Genomic DNA, 18,293 nt, shown 5'->3' with positions numbered 1-18,293 from the left:
ATTGTAGAACAGATTGTACACTACCACAAGCTAACAATAATATCACACAGGTTGTGATTTATTTTTTGGTGCAAGTATGTTAATTTTCTTCCCAAGCAGAGATGGAAGAGTAGGGAGCAAAGGTGAGAGAGTCACTTGGGGGATGGGAGAAATAAATCAATGACTTCGCTATAGTCACTGCTGCACTGCAACACCAGAGTGTCTGTCAGTGTGTTGGCTTTAGACAAAATGAATTACACAAACCGTATGTGATGTTTTAAAAGAAAGTTGCATTTGTGGACGAGAAAGCATTACAGACACAACAGTTTCCAGTTCACGAGTCCCTGTGTGTCATGAGAGGCATGAGGAGCAGAACCAAACTACATGTCTTTTATTTCAGGAGCGTGAGCAGAAGCAGAAGCTGCTGGACCCAAACCCAGTTCGCGTTTCCCAGCGGTTCTCTCAAAATCACATAAAACACGAGGAGAGGGTGAGTGTTTGTCTGTGCTATGCTTTTTAGGTAGTGTTACACACCTAACAATGTCAGAATAAGCTGTGCCGATTTATTTAGCAATACAACGGGCATGTCATCCACTTATCTGGTTTTTAGTGCAAGACAAAGGAGCTTGCAAAGAAAAGCGTCTGGACTTCTTTAAGTTGCTTGAAGACGTTTCACTTCTCATCCGAGAAGCTTCTTCAGTTCTAAGGTCAAATGGTGGAGAGTCCCAGATATAAACCTAGTGGGAGTTTCCCCCCACAGAGGGACAAAAGGACCCCTGATGATCCTCTAATCGCCTGAGCCAAGGTGTGAAACTGGGTGTGGGTCCCAATCAGCCAGAGTTTCGGGTGTGTTCACTCTCCACCATTTGACCTTAGAACTGAAGAAGCTTCTCGGATGAGAGGTGAAACGTCTTCAAGCAACTTAAAGAAGTCCAGACGCTTTTCTTTGCAAGCTCCTTTGACTACTATGACCTGGATGACTGAGAACCTCCACAGACATATTTAGTGCAAGACATTCCAGCACAGTACATGTTTGCACACGCACTGTGTACATTTATTCTCTCTGCTGTATATGTTGGTTTAGGGCCTGATTGTTTCTTTTATGTACAGAAACGTGTAGTTTTCTATACATCTAGCTTTCCTGGTGTGAGAGAAGAGTAGACTAATAGACTTTGTGGGTGTGTGCATCCAGGACAATCTCAAGGCCGGAATGGAGGAGGAGGAGGAGGAGAAGAAAAAAGATGAAGAGCTGGACAGGCAGGTCCTGCTGGCCGAGCAGAGACGAGAAGAGGAAAGGCTTCTGCAGGAAGAACGGCAGAGAGAGAAGCTAGAGAAGATCAAAGCTGTGGAGGGTAAGATGGTTACCGATATAGATGGAACACAAGTAGCACACTGCCAAGATGTTGTTTGTGTTTAAAAGAAGTTTGAAAAATCTCTTTCCAAGAATTTTAGTATATGCAGAAAGTTGTAAGATATTAAGAAGCAGCAGTAAGTTCACATTCTCTCATCAGTCATGTATCAGCAGCAGGTAGGCGGCTCTGTCAAGGGCAGAATGTATCATGAAGGGCACTCCCCACACAGGCTTTCACATCTTCTTTGCCGTGCTTTGGCTCTCACCAGCTGAAAAATCTGCAGTAGCATAGCAGCATTTGAAGCCTTGAGATTTATGTATAGTACACAGACACTGTGAAAGGGAATGCTCAGGGCCTTTAATCACAGGATCACTCTTCTTCTTCTCTGATGTCATCTGTCAAGGGTTAATGAACTGCTGATTGTGCTTCAGTAGAGGAGCCTCATTATTGTATTATAGATGAACAGCAGGACCTGGCCCTACACTCTGTGTATTGCATATGTGGAATCCTCCTTCAAACATCTTTAATCCAAACGGCAGGGGGGCTGCCAGGCCTCTGTGCTTTTCATGTTGAAAGATAAAGCGGTTATGCATATGCACTCTCTGTGCTCTGTTCTGCTCTTTTGATCAACTTGGCCTAAGAAAAGATGGCCGATGAATCGTTCTCCTTCACTTATCTGAGCTGCTGCTGCTGCGTGTCACATCTGAGGCCTGGTTTTCATCAATGCTCCTGACAGTCTCAATAGACATCAATACTGTAACTGTAGGGTCTGAATAAGCAATCAAACATTGTTTACCTGCACTCTGAGACCGGCGTTTTTCATTATTTGTGATTTTAATTGCCCCCTGTGTTCACGATTTTCCATTAGAGCGTGCAAAAAGGCGTAAGATGCGAGAAGAAAAGGCCTGGCTGCTGTCTCAAGGAAAAGATCTACCACCTGAACTCCTGAATCTGGAGCCATCCTCTCCCGTCCAGAGAACACGCAAGAATAAAGAATTGTAGGAAGTTGTTCACATTTAGTTTCAGATTCACTATCTGCTTTAGCGACTCATGATTGCTGTTATTTTAGCCCGTCTAACATGCCGTATGTTCAACATTTCAGCTATGAAATTGATGATGACTACACTGCTCTTTATAAAGGTATGCCTGCAGAATTATTACCTGTTGCTATGTTTACATGTATGTACCTGTCACATGACAATTCACGTCATCTGGGCAGATGTGTGGTAGTGTAAACGGGAAGCAGAAGTTGGCTGCTTATAGAAAGTATGTAAAAAGAAGAACAGCTATTGCAGAAAGTAAGACCAGCGGTTTCTTTTCCTTAGTTGACAATGAAGTGGAACTGTTACTCAAAGCAACACACAAGTAACAGCTGGTCTTTGTGTAAAGAGAATGGCTCTGACCCATCAGGCAAAGATGCAAAATCTCTTTGGTGTCTGATGCTGGAGCTTTATCCGTGGATTTGAGGTGATGCCTGCGGGGATTGAGCTGTGCTCCTTAACTGTACCTGAGCAGTTTTAGTCTTTGTAGGAATACCAGGGCCTTAGATTTACCAGCAGCATATCCTCAACAGAAAAACAACACTGCTACACAATAATTAATGTTATCCACTTCAAATGCTGGCAGTTTTAAGGTATTAATTATGGTTCAGCTTACATGTTTCATGCTTTTTACTCCTCGTCATAACACACCATTGTAATGGCAAACAAGCAGGAATAAGCCACAAACTGTATACGAGTTTAGTGATACCGTTGGTTGATATTTATTTTTGTTTTTAGAACCAATGTCGGGGTCTGTGACATTATTTCCAAAAATCTTACATCTTCCCTTTCCATACTAAATGCAGTTGCTGGGTTTAAAACATGTCGATGTCAATTTACAGTCAATGTCTGTTCTACTCTGTTCTTCAGTGCTTGAAGCCCTGAAAGCCCATAAAGATTCTTGGCCTTTCTTGGAGCCCGTTGACGACTCCTATGCTCCCAATTATCATGAGATCATCCAGGTACAGAATACTGTTGTTGTTTTTACAAATGTGTGACATTGGCTTCATGTTTGTATCAGTCTGGTTTGTGCATTAATGCATATATAAAGTTTATTGATTCATAATTTTAATTGCTTTATTTTTATTGTCGTTCTAATTTCAGACTCCTATGGACCTATCCACAATTGAGAGAAAGCTCAATAACGGGGAGTATGTCGCTAAGGAGGAGTTTGTTTCCGACGTGAAGCTGATGTTTGAAAACTGTGTCGAGTACAATGGAGAAGACAGCGGTAAATTAAGCATTCTAAACCATTTTTAAAATAACTTTGTTAAAGGCATCAAAATCCGTTGCGTTATGGATGCATTTTGAAAAAAGAATTTCATATGGACATTGAGACGCAGGGGGTGAGAGTGGGAGAGATCGCAGAAGAAAGGGGGGCGGTCTTAGTACTGTGTTGGGGCCGGGGCCGGGGCAGCCTTGACAGTGATTAATGAGGAGTGATTGAGTTGTGCTCGAGTGCTCTGGGGGATTCAAGTCCTGCAGTGCCAGAGAAACATTCCAGCCCCTAAGCCCCCTGTCTGGAGCCATCCATCCAACTGAATACTCTCCTCAGGGAATGGGGGGAGGTGAGTGGTGAGGAGGCCCAGGGTGGGGCAAGAGTAGAGGGAAGGGGTTGAAGGAGCAAGGGTCAAACTTACGCCCTCTGACTTGGTCAGCTGGTTAGCACTGGGCCAGGACAAGACAGGATTTTTGTGCTCTGTTGGTATGTGTCTCACCTAATGGTCACTTCATGAGTGGCTATTTGTGGGAGTGACTGCATGTAAATGAAGCGTTATTCTTTGAGTATATGAGTAGATGCTATAGACATGTGATGTATGTTTGTTCCTTTGCTGAAGATGTGCGTTTATGTAAAAAAAAAAAAAAAAGTTCTCAGGGTTTTATCACAAAAGAATCGCTGATGTTGGTGTCTTCCTGTCCTCAGAATACACTATCATGGCCGAGTCTCTGGAGCGTTGTTTTAGCCGAGCCTTATTAAAACATTTTCCATCTGAGGATGGTGACACGGACGAAGAGTTCCACATCAGTCGAGAAGACAAGGAGCGCAAGGAAAGAAAACGCAACCGTAACAGCAAAGCTTTCGGGCCTGAAAGCTTGATCAGGGCTACTGAGCAAGTACAACGTAAGCGAAGCTCACAAAAGGGCAAAAGTAGCGCAACTTCAGAGGAGGATGCCAGGCTGGCACGGCTGCATCCTCATTGGGCTAACGGCCCCCCTCACCCGCACAGCTTGCCTCCAGGCCAGCAGCATATCCGGGAAGGAGATATCAGGGGGTTATACTACCCAGGGCAACAGGTATCCACAGATAAGACTTTAATCCTTTTTTTAAATATATTTATTTATTGGGAGTCTTAATTCCTGTCTGAAATGCAAGAGGGGTAAAATATAATAAATTCTTTATTTTAACAGCTCCGTCAGCCTGGTCCCCCTGGGCCTCATGGTCCACACATGTATGCCCAAAGAATGGCCATGGATCCCCGCTTTGCCTACCAGGTTCACTTTTCTAGACAAGGAGACCCCAACTTAAACCAGTTGCCTCACAACTTTAACATTCAGGTATGCTTGACCTATTACACACAACCAACCACCTAATTGTGTGTATGATGCATCTTGATGCTGTTATAACAGACAAAGCCAGATATTTCATATTTTATTTTCCTTTTTTCCTCCAAGCAACGCATGATTGAGCCACACCACATGGGGCCTAGGTATCCAGTGGGTCCAGATCCAAACCAGCAGCAGCACTCGTACATGGGTCCGACTCATGGCCCATGCTTAGGACCACGTCCCATGACCCTACAGCCTGGAGCTCCTCCTGAGGCCAGCATCTACCCATCCCACCACCGTCCAGAGGGCCACACTGTGCATCCTATGGGGAACAGGTTCTCAGGCCCGGAAGGATCACCTCAGCACAACTACCCAGGCTTGAGACCTGCTGGCATGCCACTACCTACTATGTGGAGTGGTATGAATCAACAGGGGCAGGAGAGGCCCAGCGGCATGTCTATTCAAGACCCAAACATGGTGAACCAGCGCAACTTTAGTTATGGTGGAATCCCCCCACCTGTGGGTCATAAACCGTGGCCAGAAGCTGCCGGATATCCCAACCATCCTTCCAATGCCCAGTTTCAAATGACTGCAGCAGCCAGCTCCCCTGGGCTCATGTCTGCACGTCCCACTGTGCCCCACTCAGACTCCTCTGGCAGGACACGCTTGGCTTCCATGCTGGAAAGCCCAGAGATGCTGGCCCTGCAGCAGCTGTCAGCCTCTTCTGGACCCCCTGCTGGTGCCCCTCATCAGCACACAGGCAACTTTCAGCAGCCTGGGCCCCCATCAAGAATTGGCAGCATCCCAGCTCACCCCTCTCAACAGCTCCCCCCTGCCCCTGAGGTTCAGCTGCTGCATCCTGCTAGAGACAAAGGCCCAGATAGACAGCCTCCCCAGCAGACAAACTTGCACCCCAAAGGTAGACCTGACCTTCTCTTGCTGTATTTCACCAGTCTGCGTGATAGAGCACTAGACTCTAGTGTCTCATTTGTTAATCAGCACAGCCCCCATCTTCTGTCAAGTACTTCTTACAATTTGACTTTAATTATTTCTCCCAGTAAGCAGCAAATTGAATATTCATCAGTTTGGTTACATTTTTGCTGATATCTTTGAAAATATAAAAGAGATTACATGTCATCATTTCAGCCTCACGGGGACGCCTTTAAATGTTTCTATAACCTAATTGTAAAGAAATGGAACAGAACGTTTTTTAAAATTTGATTTGTATTGTGCTTCTTTTGGATAAGTGGCATAAAACGGGGACAACGCGTGCATTGTACTTCTAGTCATAGTAAAACAGTCTAACCTGCAACATTGTTTTCTCCTGTACGTTAACAGGCACAACGTCAGAGAACAAGATGGCTGCCAGCAACATTTCCGAAGAAGCTCCATCACACAAAAACATGTTTCCAGTTAACCAAGAGAGCCCATCCAACCCTAGCCCCACAAGGCAATACTGTGGGCTTGCGGATAAAATGCAGAGCCCCCCAGCCCCAACCTTGGCCAGATCAGAACAGAATCCTTCTGGATCAGCGGCCGCACAGAGTTCAGCTGAAAGCCAGTTGGATAGTCGGGGACACTCTGCCAGTGAAAGTAATGGTACCATTCCTGTTTCATCCCATCCCAACTCGAGTAACACTGATCCTGCTCTACACAATCCCCCACAGCTTAAACCAAACAGTCCACAGCCAAATGTTCCAAGCCTTGCACTTCTTCCTCAGAACTTCCCACCACTGGATGTTGCAGCAGCTCAGAATTCCACTCAGCAAATGCCAGACAACTTAAAACTCGCAGATGGTGTAAATCAGGAAGGCAAACCCCAGCAAGCCATTCAAAAACATGAGCAACCTGAGGCGGGCAGCACCTCTCCTGAAAGCCACTCTCAGAGCTCTCCTCAGCCACTGAACCAGAACACACAGCAACACAATTCTCTGCTAACCTCTCATCATGTCCCCCAAAGCATCTCACCACACTGCACTACACAAAGCAGTCCCATGCATGGGATGCCACACGGCGCTACTCAAGGAGCCCAGCCTGGACCCCCACACCCAGCCCCTCTGACCTCTTTGCCACCCAGCCATCCTGCCCCTCTATTACCCTCTCAGCCCAGTCCAGCTGATCTCGGAGATCAAAGGCCTAGCGAGCCTACGAGGCTGGACACGAGAAGCACTGCCATGTCTCCACAGCACACCAGGATGACATCAAGTGTTTATAAACACCCGGCTTTTAGTCCAAATCGCCATCAAACTCAGTTGGTGGGTAGTAATGTGGGAATACAGGCTCCAAGCGGGCCATCAGATGGGCACAATCCAGCCGTACCTCCTCACTCGCAAGGCCCAGAAAATTCAACTATGAGTACTTACGGCATGGGGAACCCTCCACTTCCACACTACAACCGAGCTAATATGAATAGGTCCATACCTCCGTCTGCTCACCACCCATATCATAACCAGTCCATTAATGCTCTCCACAATCTTGCTCCCAACACCAACTACCAGCAGCAGCAGGGAGGGTCAACCTACCCCTACCACGTGCCAGGTCAACCGCACCCTCATGGTCATGGCAATGTGTACCCACCTCATCAGTATCAGCAGCAGCAGCAGCGCTACTATGCCCAACCCCATCCCCAAACTCAGGCCCATAACCAAGCCACGGGCAGAGGGGGTTACCCTCCAGAGGAGTGGCATCGGCCTCATTATCAGTCTCACCAGGCAATGCCACACAATGCCTACTTACCTGTAGCCAGTGCCAGAGCTAATGGTCAGCTAAAGGAGAGCAGTGTCTCACCGCTGGGGTCTGAAGGCTCCAGCGGTACAAGTTTGGTTTCCCCAGGCCCAATGCCAGGAACAGGGACTCATCCTGGAGGCACAGACGAAGGGAAGTGTGAAAACCAGCAAGCTGGTGGAGGCAGCAGCATTAATGGCAGTCCAGCAAAGCGGCCCCACAATGAGGGCTCAGAGCAACCTGAAAGCCCAAAAGAAATCCTGGACCTTGACAGCCATAATGCTGCTGCTCAACGCCGTAGCATGCAGCATCCACATGCGTCTGTGGCGCACATGACGTCCGGTTTTGTGTACGACCCTCGAGCCTTACATCCAGGAATGCAGCAAGGTGTCGTCCATCATATGATGTCCCAGGCCCGTGGAGCTGGAAATGGATCCCCTTACGCTGGCCAACCATACCCTGATCCACGACACTATGCTGCTCAAAGACCCCACTCACACCTGATGGAAGCTCTGCAGCGGCCCCAGCAGCTTCCCTATTCCCCTGGCCAAACACGCATGGTCATGTACAGACACCCCCGACCTGGGGGGCACTTTCAGGGCATGATGATTCAGCAGCGAGGTGTGGGACCAGAACGCTTCATGCATCCAGGGTAAATTCCTACAAAGTTTATATTGTCAGTGGGTATTTGACTGTTGTTAATTATGATGGCTTAAATATGTTCTGTTTATTACCTGATATATTTATGTCAAAACAAAATGTGAAAATGTCCCCTTGGATCTCAAACTCTGGTGGGCATTCCTTATCACTACTGTAATTTAGTTTGCTTGTTTTAAAGGCTAACACTATAATAAGAAAATAAAATGACCACATCAGTCTCACAGTCTTAACCAAGCAGCATAATGTTGCAGAGTCTTATTGTCCTACCAATGGCACTCGGACTGCAAGAGCTAACAAGTCTATTTATTTACAGACAACAGATGGCTGCTCCAAGCGGCCTTGGCAGTAAACAGGGATTGTGATTAAAGTGAGTATAAAGACATTTCATAAATTGTTAAAACTTGTGTTTTATCCTGTTGATTTTTAGGTTTCCAGTCGAAACAGCAAGATGAATACTGCCAGAGGCATTGTTAACTGATTGTTGTTGTTCTCCTTTCAGAGATGATGTTGTCAACGAACATCTGGATAAACCAGTGAGCCAAACCGCTTCTGAGAAGAAGAGACACTTTTTCCGAATATATTTCCTACTGATATTCTGCCACTGTGCAACAGTTTTGTTCAGCAGTGGGATTAAAAATCCAGCCAGGCAGCTGGTACTACAAAGTAGAATTTAAAATGTGAAATGTTACTGAGCCTTGGAGAACAATTCTCTTTCTCGTGTGCCCTCCACCGCAAGAGCTCACGGAGGTCACTGACAGAATAGCTGTGAAACTGTTAGGAATTCACCGACTTGCTCGAGGACACTCCAGTAGCATGATTGCTTCCCAGCGTGAGCATTTGAACTTTAAACCTCCTGCAGAAGGGGCGCCCCTTTTAACCACTATGTCAACCTGTTAAACACAGGAGACATTGCCTTCAAGAACACTGGACAGCACTCTTCGACGTGAGCCGTCAGATTGTAAAAGGACGGATTAGTGACCACTGAACATAATGTTCTTATCCTGTCTATTGACTGTAGGGCAGGATACTGCACCTACTGACAGGACTGTGAAAAAGAGGAGATGGACTGGGGTTGGTTGTTTGTTTTCTTTTTGACCACGATTTTCTTCTCCAACCATATCTAAACTCAGGTGTACAAAAGGAGGTACTATGAGACTGTCACCCTAACCTAGTCAACTCAAAAGCCCCTGGTAGTTGCCTTGGTTTGTTTTTATGAATGTATGAGTGAATGTGTAGACAGGAAATGCAGTGCAGCAGCTGCTTGTGAAAGAACAAACAACACTGATCATCCATCTGAAGCACAAGTCATCCCACCCATTTCTTGTTCATTTCCACCCAATCTCTAATGTTTTTCTTTCTCTGGAGCACACACACAGTATATGCATCATTCAAAGCTGCCTTCATTTGTTTGAATGTCTTTGAGTAGCAGAGAGGGACCGGCAAGGGTGGTGTCATTATTATCTAAATATGTGTGATTCTCTGTTGTGCACTATGGATTTCTGTTAGTCTGGACATCCTGGAACCAAGTGGCCTTGGATAGTCGTATTTTAGTCGATACTTATTAATGCGTAAATGTATCTAAGAGTGTATACTATATTAATCACCGCCCTTCACTGCACAGACTTATTTCGGACGATATACTCACTGGTGTATATACGTGCACAGAGCAAATGCATACACAAAAAAAATTATTTGGCTATTCGAGTGTCCTCCAACAAGTTTGTTTTAGTTCTTTGTTCCTTTACGGTTCCTTCCCCGTGTCAGTACTAAACATATCCTCAGGGTGTACAGTTTCTTTATACGGGTACTGTTCTGAATTATTTGAAGGAGGAACAGCATAAAGAAAATGAGACTGCAGCTGTGGTAAATCAATCCACCTCATGAAGAAGTTGACTTGTGAGAGTCATTGGCCTTAATAATAAATAACTGCCCCCTTTTTTTTCTTTCTTTCTTTTTTTAAATATATTGCTTTCGTCAGAGTTAATTGGATTTTAATAGGATCTAATTTGTTACTCTACATTCCACTTAATTTGATGTCAAATCATTTGTCATCACAATGAATTTTGGTTCTTTGTCTGCGAGCCCCACTGGGGAAGTTTAGCAATGGCGAAAAAAAGAATAATCTACCTCATCTAGCCAGTCTGTGGCATCTACAAAGTCTATCCACTTCTTCTCGTACTCTGCCAGACTCCTGTGGGGTGACGTTCTGTGACCAGCATGAATTGATGTTAGCACCACTTTTAGATCTCATGACTGTAGAACTGAGAATGAAATTGCCTTACAATGCTTTACCATCTTTGGCGGGAAATAAAAAGCTTGTGTGTCGGATCTCTGTGACTAATTATGGTGCTCACTGACGACCTCAAGTAGAGGTGATTACTCGGCTGTCTGCAGGTGCTGAGGCGTCCACTGTTCCATGGTATTGCACCTTCATTATCATCATTTTTTTAAAATATTATTAGAGAATGATGGACAATATTTAGTATTTTAAGATGGGACTATGTCTTAACTTCTACAGATCAAACGCCATTCCACCTACAGGTTGTGGGCAGTAGTCCAGTCTAAGGTCTGTAATGGGCTGTATACAGTTTGGCAGCATTAGAATGTCTTAAGTTATAGGATGTTGTAATGAAATATTCAAGAAAAGAAGCTGGGTCGGGGAAAGCTAGACGCTATGAGACAATTTTGTAAATGTATCACAGAAGACCTGTCATAGATGATTTGCTATTTTGTTAAAATAGGCAGTATTGGTGAGCTCAGTGGGGCCACTAAGGAGGTAGTGTGTTCACTCGTGCTGTCTAATGTATGAAGGGCAGTTTGTTTTATTTTTTTTAATAAGGTCTGTAAGGTTGTGATGTTATCTTATGATGTACAGGTGTGTGTGTTTGTGTGTACAGATGGTTTTTTTTTTTTTCTCTTTTCTTCTGGTGCATACAATCGGCACCAGATGACTGGAAGTGCGCGTTCATCTTTCACTTTACTCTGCTGTCATCTCTGCACTAGTTGTAACCCAGTTAGGCGTGATTAAATGTGAATCATATTTATTTGCTGTTTTAAGAATTTTTGTACATTTTTGGACTTTGTTTTAATATAATTCTGGCGTCTGTCTCTTTTTCTCTCAATGTTTTTGATGTTTTTAAGCAGTCGTCTTTTACCTCAGTAGCCATTGGAGAAGAAAAGACCTGTCTTTCATTTTGAAGTGACGTTTACAAGTTCTTATCTGACTGACATAGATTATTTTGGAAATGGAATGGAGTATTTTCTCTACTGTGCATTTCTTAGGAATAAAAAAAATGTTTCTCAAACATCACTTTGGCCTTTTTTTTGAGAAATAAACACTGGGTTGGGTTTATTTATTTATTTTTTTAAATGACTATTGGAGCAACTGAAACGTTAAAAATAATGAAATGAAAAAGTCCACAATGTGACGGCTGATGCATGACAATGCATTAATGTATTTGGAGGCTTTACACCATCACTTTTGATTAGTGTTTATCCTCGTGATGAACACCCTCCACAGATTGAATGCTGCTTTGTCTGACCCTTCTCCTGTCAGCAGGAGTCACAGATGTGACGTCAGAGGGCTCCTCCTAATAAAAAGTAATATATTCTTTTGTTTAGGCCTAATGAGGCCAAAATTGGCATTAGAAAGAAAATGCAAATGAGGCATGTAATTAAGGCGCTTTAATTGAGCCCAATTACGCACATTGTTGTGCAACTAGCTTTTAAAATACGGAAATGCAAAACGCAACATGCCAGTAATGCTAAAGAACTACTATATGATCAAAATGTACTAAAACTTGACTTGATGAAGCTGTGGAAACAATAACCAAAGTTTGTTTTGCTTTTATACAAAGGAAACAAGGATGGCAAGTTCTGTGTGTATCTCTTGCCCCACCCACTGCTCGTTTTTATTATCAACAAAACCATAAGGTTTTTGTTTTGTTTTACAAACAGTGAAATGAATTTTCCGTATTTTTCCTCTTTTTTTGTTTGTTTGCAGGGTAATTATGATGTCACCAGCAAAAATATTTTTTCGTTCTTGTTTGGTTAATCGTTACTTTGTTTTCTCTCTTTCTCTCTTGACGACTGGTTTCCGCTGTTAGAGTAACCAATCAAATTATTCCAGGGAAAAGCTTTAGCCAATCATTAGGCTTCTAAGCAAAGCGACGGAGTGAGAAAGAGAAAACATACAACGGAGGTTGTTGCGTCTCGCAGAGTGTTTACTTTCGTGAGTCTGTCGTCTTAAAAGCGCAACTTAAAAGAGAATGCGGACGTTTTTAGCTGACATAGTCGTGCAAGGTTTTCCGATGATCTCTGTTCATAAAGCGACTCTCGCCGGGACTGTTTACAAAGTCGTCTTCACCAGCTAAGCTAGTCGCTGTGCACCAACACTGAGTAAGTCGGGCTTCTGTTAGCCTAAGGTAACTTAACGATAGCCCCTGTTTCTTTTTCTGTGTTTAGTCTGCTGTGATAAGTTGTGAATTTGTCTTCTAAAAAGTAATTCTGATTACGATAGAATTTTGTAAGGGAAATAACCGCTGAGGAAGCGGCACCTGGTTGTTTTCTCTGTTTCGCCGGTGTTATAGGTTGGCGTTTTATTTTTACCCCAGAACAACTGTTTTCTGTTCCGCAAAGAGGCTGCCGTGCTTTCTCAGTGCAGTTTGCTTTAACTCGTGGCGTTTTCTGTCTTAAACCAGCTCCCACCTTCTCTACCTAAAATGGCAGCCCTGCTACAGCGACCCCACGCGGCTGTGCTCTGTTTGTCGATACTCTACTTGACCGGTGGCATGTCCATCCCGGACCCCAAGCAGAGAGAGGCTCTAATAAAGCAGGAGTCCTCCATGCAGACAGGTGGGCAGCAGGTGTTGACTGACGCCGAACAGCGTCTGAATGCTCGCCTGTTAAAAATGAAACAAGACGAGATGGAAAGAGAGGAATTCCCTCCTGCTATGCACTTCTTCAAAGCCAGGGAACTCATCAGGAACAGTCCCATCTTCAAGCTGCTGCAGAAAATGCCTAAAGGTAGCTACTGACAGAAACATGGATAGAACCTAATTTTGACACAATAATATTGTATTCTCAAAAGATATTGGAAAATAACAAAATTCTCATTTAGGAAATGTTGCAAAATATTTATGCAGAGTATCACAGTTTTTATTTCATTATAATTTTATTATTCACGGTTTCAGGTGGAGCTCTACATCTCCATGACTTCTCCATGGTAGATGTAGAATGGCTGGTGAAGAACGCGAGCTATCGGCCACATTGCTATATTTGCTTTACTAGCCGGTCCGTCAGATTCATCTTCTCGTCTCAGCAACCGAAGCCTCTGCCATATTGCTCTTCTTGGTCCCTGCTGGAAAGCCTCAGGGCCAAGACCGTGAACACCACAGATCTCGACAACAGGTGATCTTGTCTGTGTTGCAAAAAATAATAATTTAGAAAGAGACAGAAACACTCTTGCGTAACTTTTATGTAATCGTCCCACCGAGTTCTTTAAGCTTCTGTGAGGCTTCTTATTGGTATATTTAGTTTTCTCTGCATTTCCATACATTTTCCTGTCAATGCTGAGATCATGTGTGAGAGCACCCCCGTAACACATGGCCTCGAGTGCACCTCTGATTTTTGACCTCTGGCCTCCTAAAATTAATAGGCAACAGTATCAATTTGTCCTTAGGGATGGGTACCGGTGTCCGGTGCCATGATGGCACCGGTTCTGACATAAACGGTAGTAACCAGACCGAAAAGCAGCGCACATTTCGGTGCTTTATTTCGGTGCTTTTTTTTCCTGAGCTGTGATACACTTTAGATTCTAGCCAATCATTTTACGTTTCCGAGGATAGTAGGCGGGGCCAGGTACGTACGTTCTGTTAGAGCAGAGCTACAGATTAAAAATGTCCAAGGCGAAGCGGTCAAAGTCTGGCTGTACTTCACAGCAAAAGATGCAAACTCAGCAGCAACAAGTGCTTTAAGCTGATACTGTGATACTGTCAAAGGAGCTAACACCTCAAATCCGATGAAACACCTGGCGACGCATAGCGTTTTTTTAAAAGCCGAGAAATGCGCTGTATTTGATAGCTTGCTGCGAGACCTCACACTGTGCACGTTGGGTGGGTTGCCAGTTATCGGACCCGGAGCAACATCCCCCAAAAACCCGAAGAATAGAGTCCTGGCCCCTAGCCCTGCCAGTGTAGCAGAAATGATGAGGATGATGATGCAGCAGCAGCCGTTCTTCTCTGCGTGAGTCGCTTAATGTTGTTCGAGTGTAATTTACATTGAGTAGGCTAACCACGTTATTACATTAATGCATGTAAGGTGAACTAACAAACATCATCATAGCTACATGCAGCTGTCTTCTTGTTTGATGGCAGATACTCCCTTCACCCTGGACAAAAAGGCTAAAATGACCAAAGAAAAAGTGGAAAACAGTTAAACGTGAGAGGTTTTTGGACAAAGTTTGTGTTCTCCATTCTTTAAGCACCGGTTCGAGCACCGTTTAAGCACCGGCACCGTTTCAAAAGTACCGATTTGGCACCGGTATCGGATAAAACCTAAACGATACCCATCCCTATTTGTCCTTCTTGTATTTGTATTTTATTGGCACAACTAAGTGGCTTTAAATCTGTGAAATATTACATCCGGATATTATCAGTTAACTGAAACTATTAGGAACAAGGTGAAGTCTCATTAAAGGGAATGAAGTCTGTTATCGTAATCATAAACAGCCCGGCTATTATGAAAGGTAGGACGGTTTAATTTGACAATGTAGTGATTGTTGTTTTTCAAAGAGTTAATAATAATCCTGCATAGTTTTAACTTCAACCTCAGGAAAATGTTAACAATATAATGTTTTGTGCATGTTTGATGTATGGAGTATAAGCCAGTTGTTGGTCTTATCACAACCATATCTGCATACTTGGTCTTAGCATCATGGGCAATCTGACGCTCTTCACTGATAAGGATCCAGAGGCAGTGTACCCCACTCAGACTGTGGTGTGGAGTATATTTGAAGAGACCTTCCAGGCAGCGTATGGTCTGGTTACTTATGCTCCTGTGTTCAAAGACTATTTCTACCAGGGCCTCAGCCAGTTCTACATGGACAATGTTATGTATCTTGAACTTCGCGCTATACTTCCAAAGGTATTTTAATACTTACATTCTAACTATACTCTATATATACTGATTTCCCTGTGTGTCTGATGTACCCAATGGATTCACACGTGTTAATTTCTTCTTCTTTGTTATATTTAGATATATGATTTGGATGGCCGCACTTATGACAAGGCCTGGATTTTGAAGACCTGCCAGGACATCTCAAGGCAGTTTGTAGCAAACCATCCTGACTTTGTTGGCGTGAGAATCATCTTTACCGCCAAAAGGTTGCTGCTCTGAGTGCTTTTAAAAATTAGTCAGTACTATTTATTTATAATTCCACACTGCTTCTGACAGATAAAATGCGGATTTAATCACTGATCAATTCTGCCTATAATAATTAGAGGTATTTGTAACTGGGGCGGCACGGTGGTTAGCACTGTTGCCGCACAGCAAGAAGGTCCTGAGTTCAATTCCACCATCAGGCCGGGGTCTTTCTGTGTGGAGTTTGCATGTTCTCCCCATGTTTGTGTGGGTTCCCTCCGGGTACTCCGGCTTCCTCCCACCGTCCAAAGACATGCAGCTTGTGGGGATAGGTTAATTGGATAATCCAAATTGTCACTAGGTGTGAATGTGCGAGTGAATGTGAGTGCGAATGGCTGTCTGTCCCTGTGTGTTGGCCCTGCGACAGACTGGCGACCTGTCCAGGGTGTACCCGCCCTATGACAGCTGGGATAGGCTCCAGTGCCCCCCGCGACCCTGAAAAAAAAGGATAAACGGAAGCGATTGGGTTGTAACTATTGGAGCTATTTTGTTATATTTTGTAACTTATTTAATTTAGTTAGTTACTGTTCTTACCATCTTGGAGCAACTGGAATTGATAAAGTATTCTGTTCCTGTGTATTTCAGGACAATAAACACTAACACAATGCTTAAAGTTGTGGAGCAGGCTATGGAGCTGTACAGAGACTTTCCTGATATCATGGCTGGTTTTGATCTGGTAAGAAACACTTTTACAGTTTGAAATCATTGAAAACAAAACATGCTGGAAGATCCCAAATGGACTGAAATGGTGTCATGGCTTCTATATATGTTGAAAACAAGAACACACGAAAACTTGTGTTTGCGTTACAGGTGGGTTGGGAGGATGGCGGGAGACCCCTGTGGTATTACAGAGATGCCTTGTCACTCCCTGTAGAGAGAGGGGTCCCACTTCCTTTCTTTTTCCATGCTGGAGAGACAAGTGAGAATTCATCATGATTCCAGTGTACCAGTATAACAATCACAAGTTTGTTTTTAACCCCCATATGTAAAACTGCACAAATGTGAACTTTACTATATGTTTAATCCAGAGAGTGCAAAAGAGTATTTGTAAATCATTCATTTTCTTTGTCTTTACTGTGTGCAGATTCTCAGGGTACGGAAGTAGATCAGAACATATTGGATGCTCTTCTCTTTAATACGTCACGCATTGGACATGGATTTGCACTAACGCGCCATCCAGTCGCCAAAGAGTGGTCTAGAAAATATGGGGTTGCTGTGGAGGTGTGCCCCATCTCCAACCAGGTACACTGCTATCTGCCACTATACTGTACATCAGGGGTGGGCAGTTCCAGGCCCCGAGGGCCAGTGTCCTGCAGGTTTTAGATCTCACCTTGGGTCAACACACCTGAATCACATGATTAGTTCGTTACCAGGCCTCTGGAGAACTTCAGGACATGTTGAGGAGCTAATTTAGCCATTTAAATCAGCTGTGTTGGTTCAAGGACACATCTAAAACCTGCAGGGACACCAGCCCTCGAGGCCTGGAGTTGCCCACCCCTGCTGTACATGGATGGTAATGTTTTCCTGTTTGTAGTGCGAGTGGACTAAAACCCTTTGTCTCATCTTCTCCTTCCACATACCCTTACCCAGGTGTTGAAGTTGGTCAAAGACTTGCGAAACCATCCAGCTGCTGCACTAATGTCTGAAAACCACCCGGTTGTCATCAGCTCTGATGACCCCGCCATATTTGGTGCATTTGGCCTCTCTTATGACTTCTATGAAGCTTTCGTTGGTTTGGGGGGCATGCGTTCCCATGTAGGCTCCCTTAAACAGCTGGCCATAAACTCTATCAGGTGAAGCTCTGCTAAGATGTGACTTGTAGTTGCATTGTGTGCGCTAGCATGCTTTTGGGTGACTGATGTTCCTGTGTCTGTGTTTCAGGTATAGTTCTTTGAGTCCCGAGCAAAAGGAGAAAGCACTGTCTCTGTGGCAGAGAAGATGGGATAAGTTTGTCTCCGAAAATGCCTTTTAGTAGTAAACTTGCATTTGAAAACGACAAACAATGATACAAGCAGTCCTTTCTGCTGTGAAAGGGGCCTTTTGTAGGACAGTCGAAGCTGAATCATGAGTGTAAATGTCAAAAACTGCTGAAACAGTCACTGAGTAGGTTTGTGGTCGGCACAAATATAGTGTTGTTGCCCACAATGTTTTGTAATGAATGAAATAATGTGTCATAACATGTCGGCTACTGTGGGGGAAAAAAAGCCTTTAAAAAAGGTAGAACAGACTCACAATGCCATGTTAAATACAGTAACGGTGTCACACAGCTTTAAGTGATTGAGCTGTTAACTGCTGTTTTATTCTCTGTGGTTCTCTCGCATGTTGCATAAGTGTGACAGGTAGCTTTTGTGTGTGTGTTTTAAATCACATGACCTATGGAACATTTTCCTTTAAAGACAGCATTTTTTTTTTTTTTAAAACATCTGTAAGACTTTTTACTTGAATGTAATTTTAACACTTATGCCTTCAACTGACTAGTAATTAATATTTGCTTATGCAGGCAAAACTGCGCGAAAGACTTGAAACACAAAAAGTAATCATCTTTCAGAGGCTACTTTTTAAAGCAGTATCT

The 18,293-nt window shown here is 43.9% G+C and overlaps 2 protein-coding genes across 4 annotated transcripts in view; both read left to right on the top strand.

The window, feature by feature from the left end:
• The window catches only part of cecr2 (CECR2 histone acetyl-lysine reader), a 32,462-nt gene extending 21,065 nt beyond the window's left edge, over window positions 1–11,397 (top strand). The window contains exons 8-19 of one of the 2 annotated variants that reach the window (XM_085359001.1): window positions 380–469; window positions 1,172–1,331; window positions 2,200–2,329; window positions 2,434–2,471; window positions 3,242–3,333; window positions 3,476–3,602; window positions 4,296–4,666; window positions 4,781–4,927; window positions 5,045–5,837; window positions 6,257–8,294; window positions 8,616–8,669; window positions 8,802–11,397. In XM_085359001.1, coding sequence (XP_085215127.1) covers window positions 380–469; window positions 1,172–1,331; window positions 2,200–2,329; window positions 2,434–2,471; window positions 3,242–3,333; window positions 3,476–3,602; window positions 4,296–4,666; window positions 4,781–4,927; window positions 5,045–5,837; window positions 6,257–8,294; window positions 8,616–8,664 — 4,035 coding nt within the window. In that variant the 3' untranslated portion in view covers window positions 8,665–8,669; window positions 8,802–11,397. Of the gene's footprint in view, window positions 1–379; window positions 470–1,171; window positions 1,332–2,199; window positions 2,330–2,433; window positions 2,472–3,241; window positions 3,334–3,475; window positions 3,603–4,295; window positions 4,667–4,780; window positions 4,928–5,044; window positions 5,838–6,256; window positions 8,303–8,615; window positions 8,670–8,801 lie in introns of those variants that run through there. The other variant, XM_085359002.1, reaches the window with a different exon arrangement.
• Window positions 11,398–12,482: 1,085 nt separating this feature from the next.
• On the top strand, window positions 12,483–18,131 carry ada2a (adenosine deaminase 2a). 2 transcript variants are annotated; one of them, XM_085357190.1, is made up of 10 exons: window positions 12,483–12,700; window positions 13,003–13,327; window positions 13,495–13,711; window positions 15,232–15,445; window positions 15,557–15,684; window positions 16,307–16,397; window positions 16,532–16,640; window positions 16,806–16,963; window positions 17,312–17,514; window positions 17,603–18,131. In XM_085357190.1, exons 2-10 carry the CDS (start codon window positions 13,024–13,026, stop codon window positions 17,691–17,693), a joined length of 1,515 nt encoding a protein of 504 aa, XP_085213316.1. In that variant the 5' UTR covers window positions 12,483–12,700; window positions 13,003–13,023; the 3' UTR covers window positions 17,694–18,131. The 2 variants fall into 2 exon arrangements, with proteins under 2 accessions (XP_085213316.1, XP_085213314.1); XM_085357188.1 differs by having other exon boundaries at window positions 12,483–12,726.
• The last annotated feature ends 162 nt before the right edge of the window (window positions 18,132–18,293 follow it).

The sequence above is a fragment of the Diplotaxodon limnothrissa genome, linkage group LG7 (genome assembly GCF_057381915.1).
Source record: "Diplotaxodon limnothrissa isolate DT_005_m linkage group LG7, D_limnothrissa_male_GT1.1, whole genome shotgun sequence".
Classification (NCBI taxonomy): Eukaryota; Metazoa; Chordata; class Actinopteri; order Cichliformes; family Cichlidae; genus Diplotaxodon; species Diplotaxodon limnothrissa.
The sequence above is the reverse complement of the archived record's forward strand: the minus strand, read 5'-3'. Positions and strand labels throughout refer to the sequence as shown.

What these genes read in the sequence shown, in the direction of transcription:
- ada2a (XM_085357190.1), top strand. Translation starts at nt 13,024, where the DNA reads ATGGCAGCCCTGCTACAGCGACCCCACGCGGCTGTGCTCTGTTTGTCG. An exon ending in TGTGCCCCATCTCCAACCAG is followed by an intron (nt 16,964 to 17,311) that starts GTACACTGCTAT and finishes ACCCTTACCCAG; the next exon opens with GTGTTGAAGTTGGTCAAAGA. An exon ending in CTGGCCATAAACTCTATCAG is followed by an intron (nt 17,515 to 17,602) that starts GTGAAGCTCTGC and finishes TCTGTGTTTCAG; the next exon opens with GTATAGTTCTTTGAGTCCCG.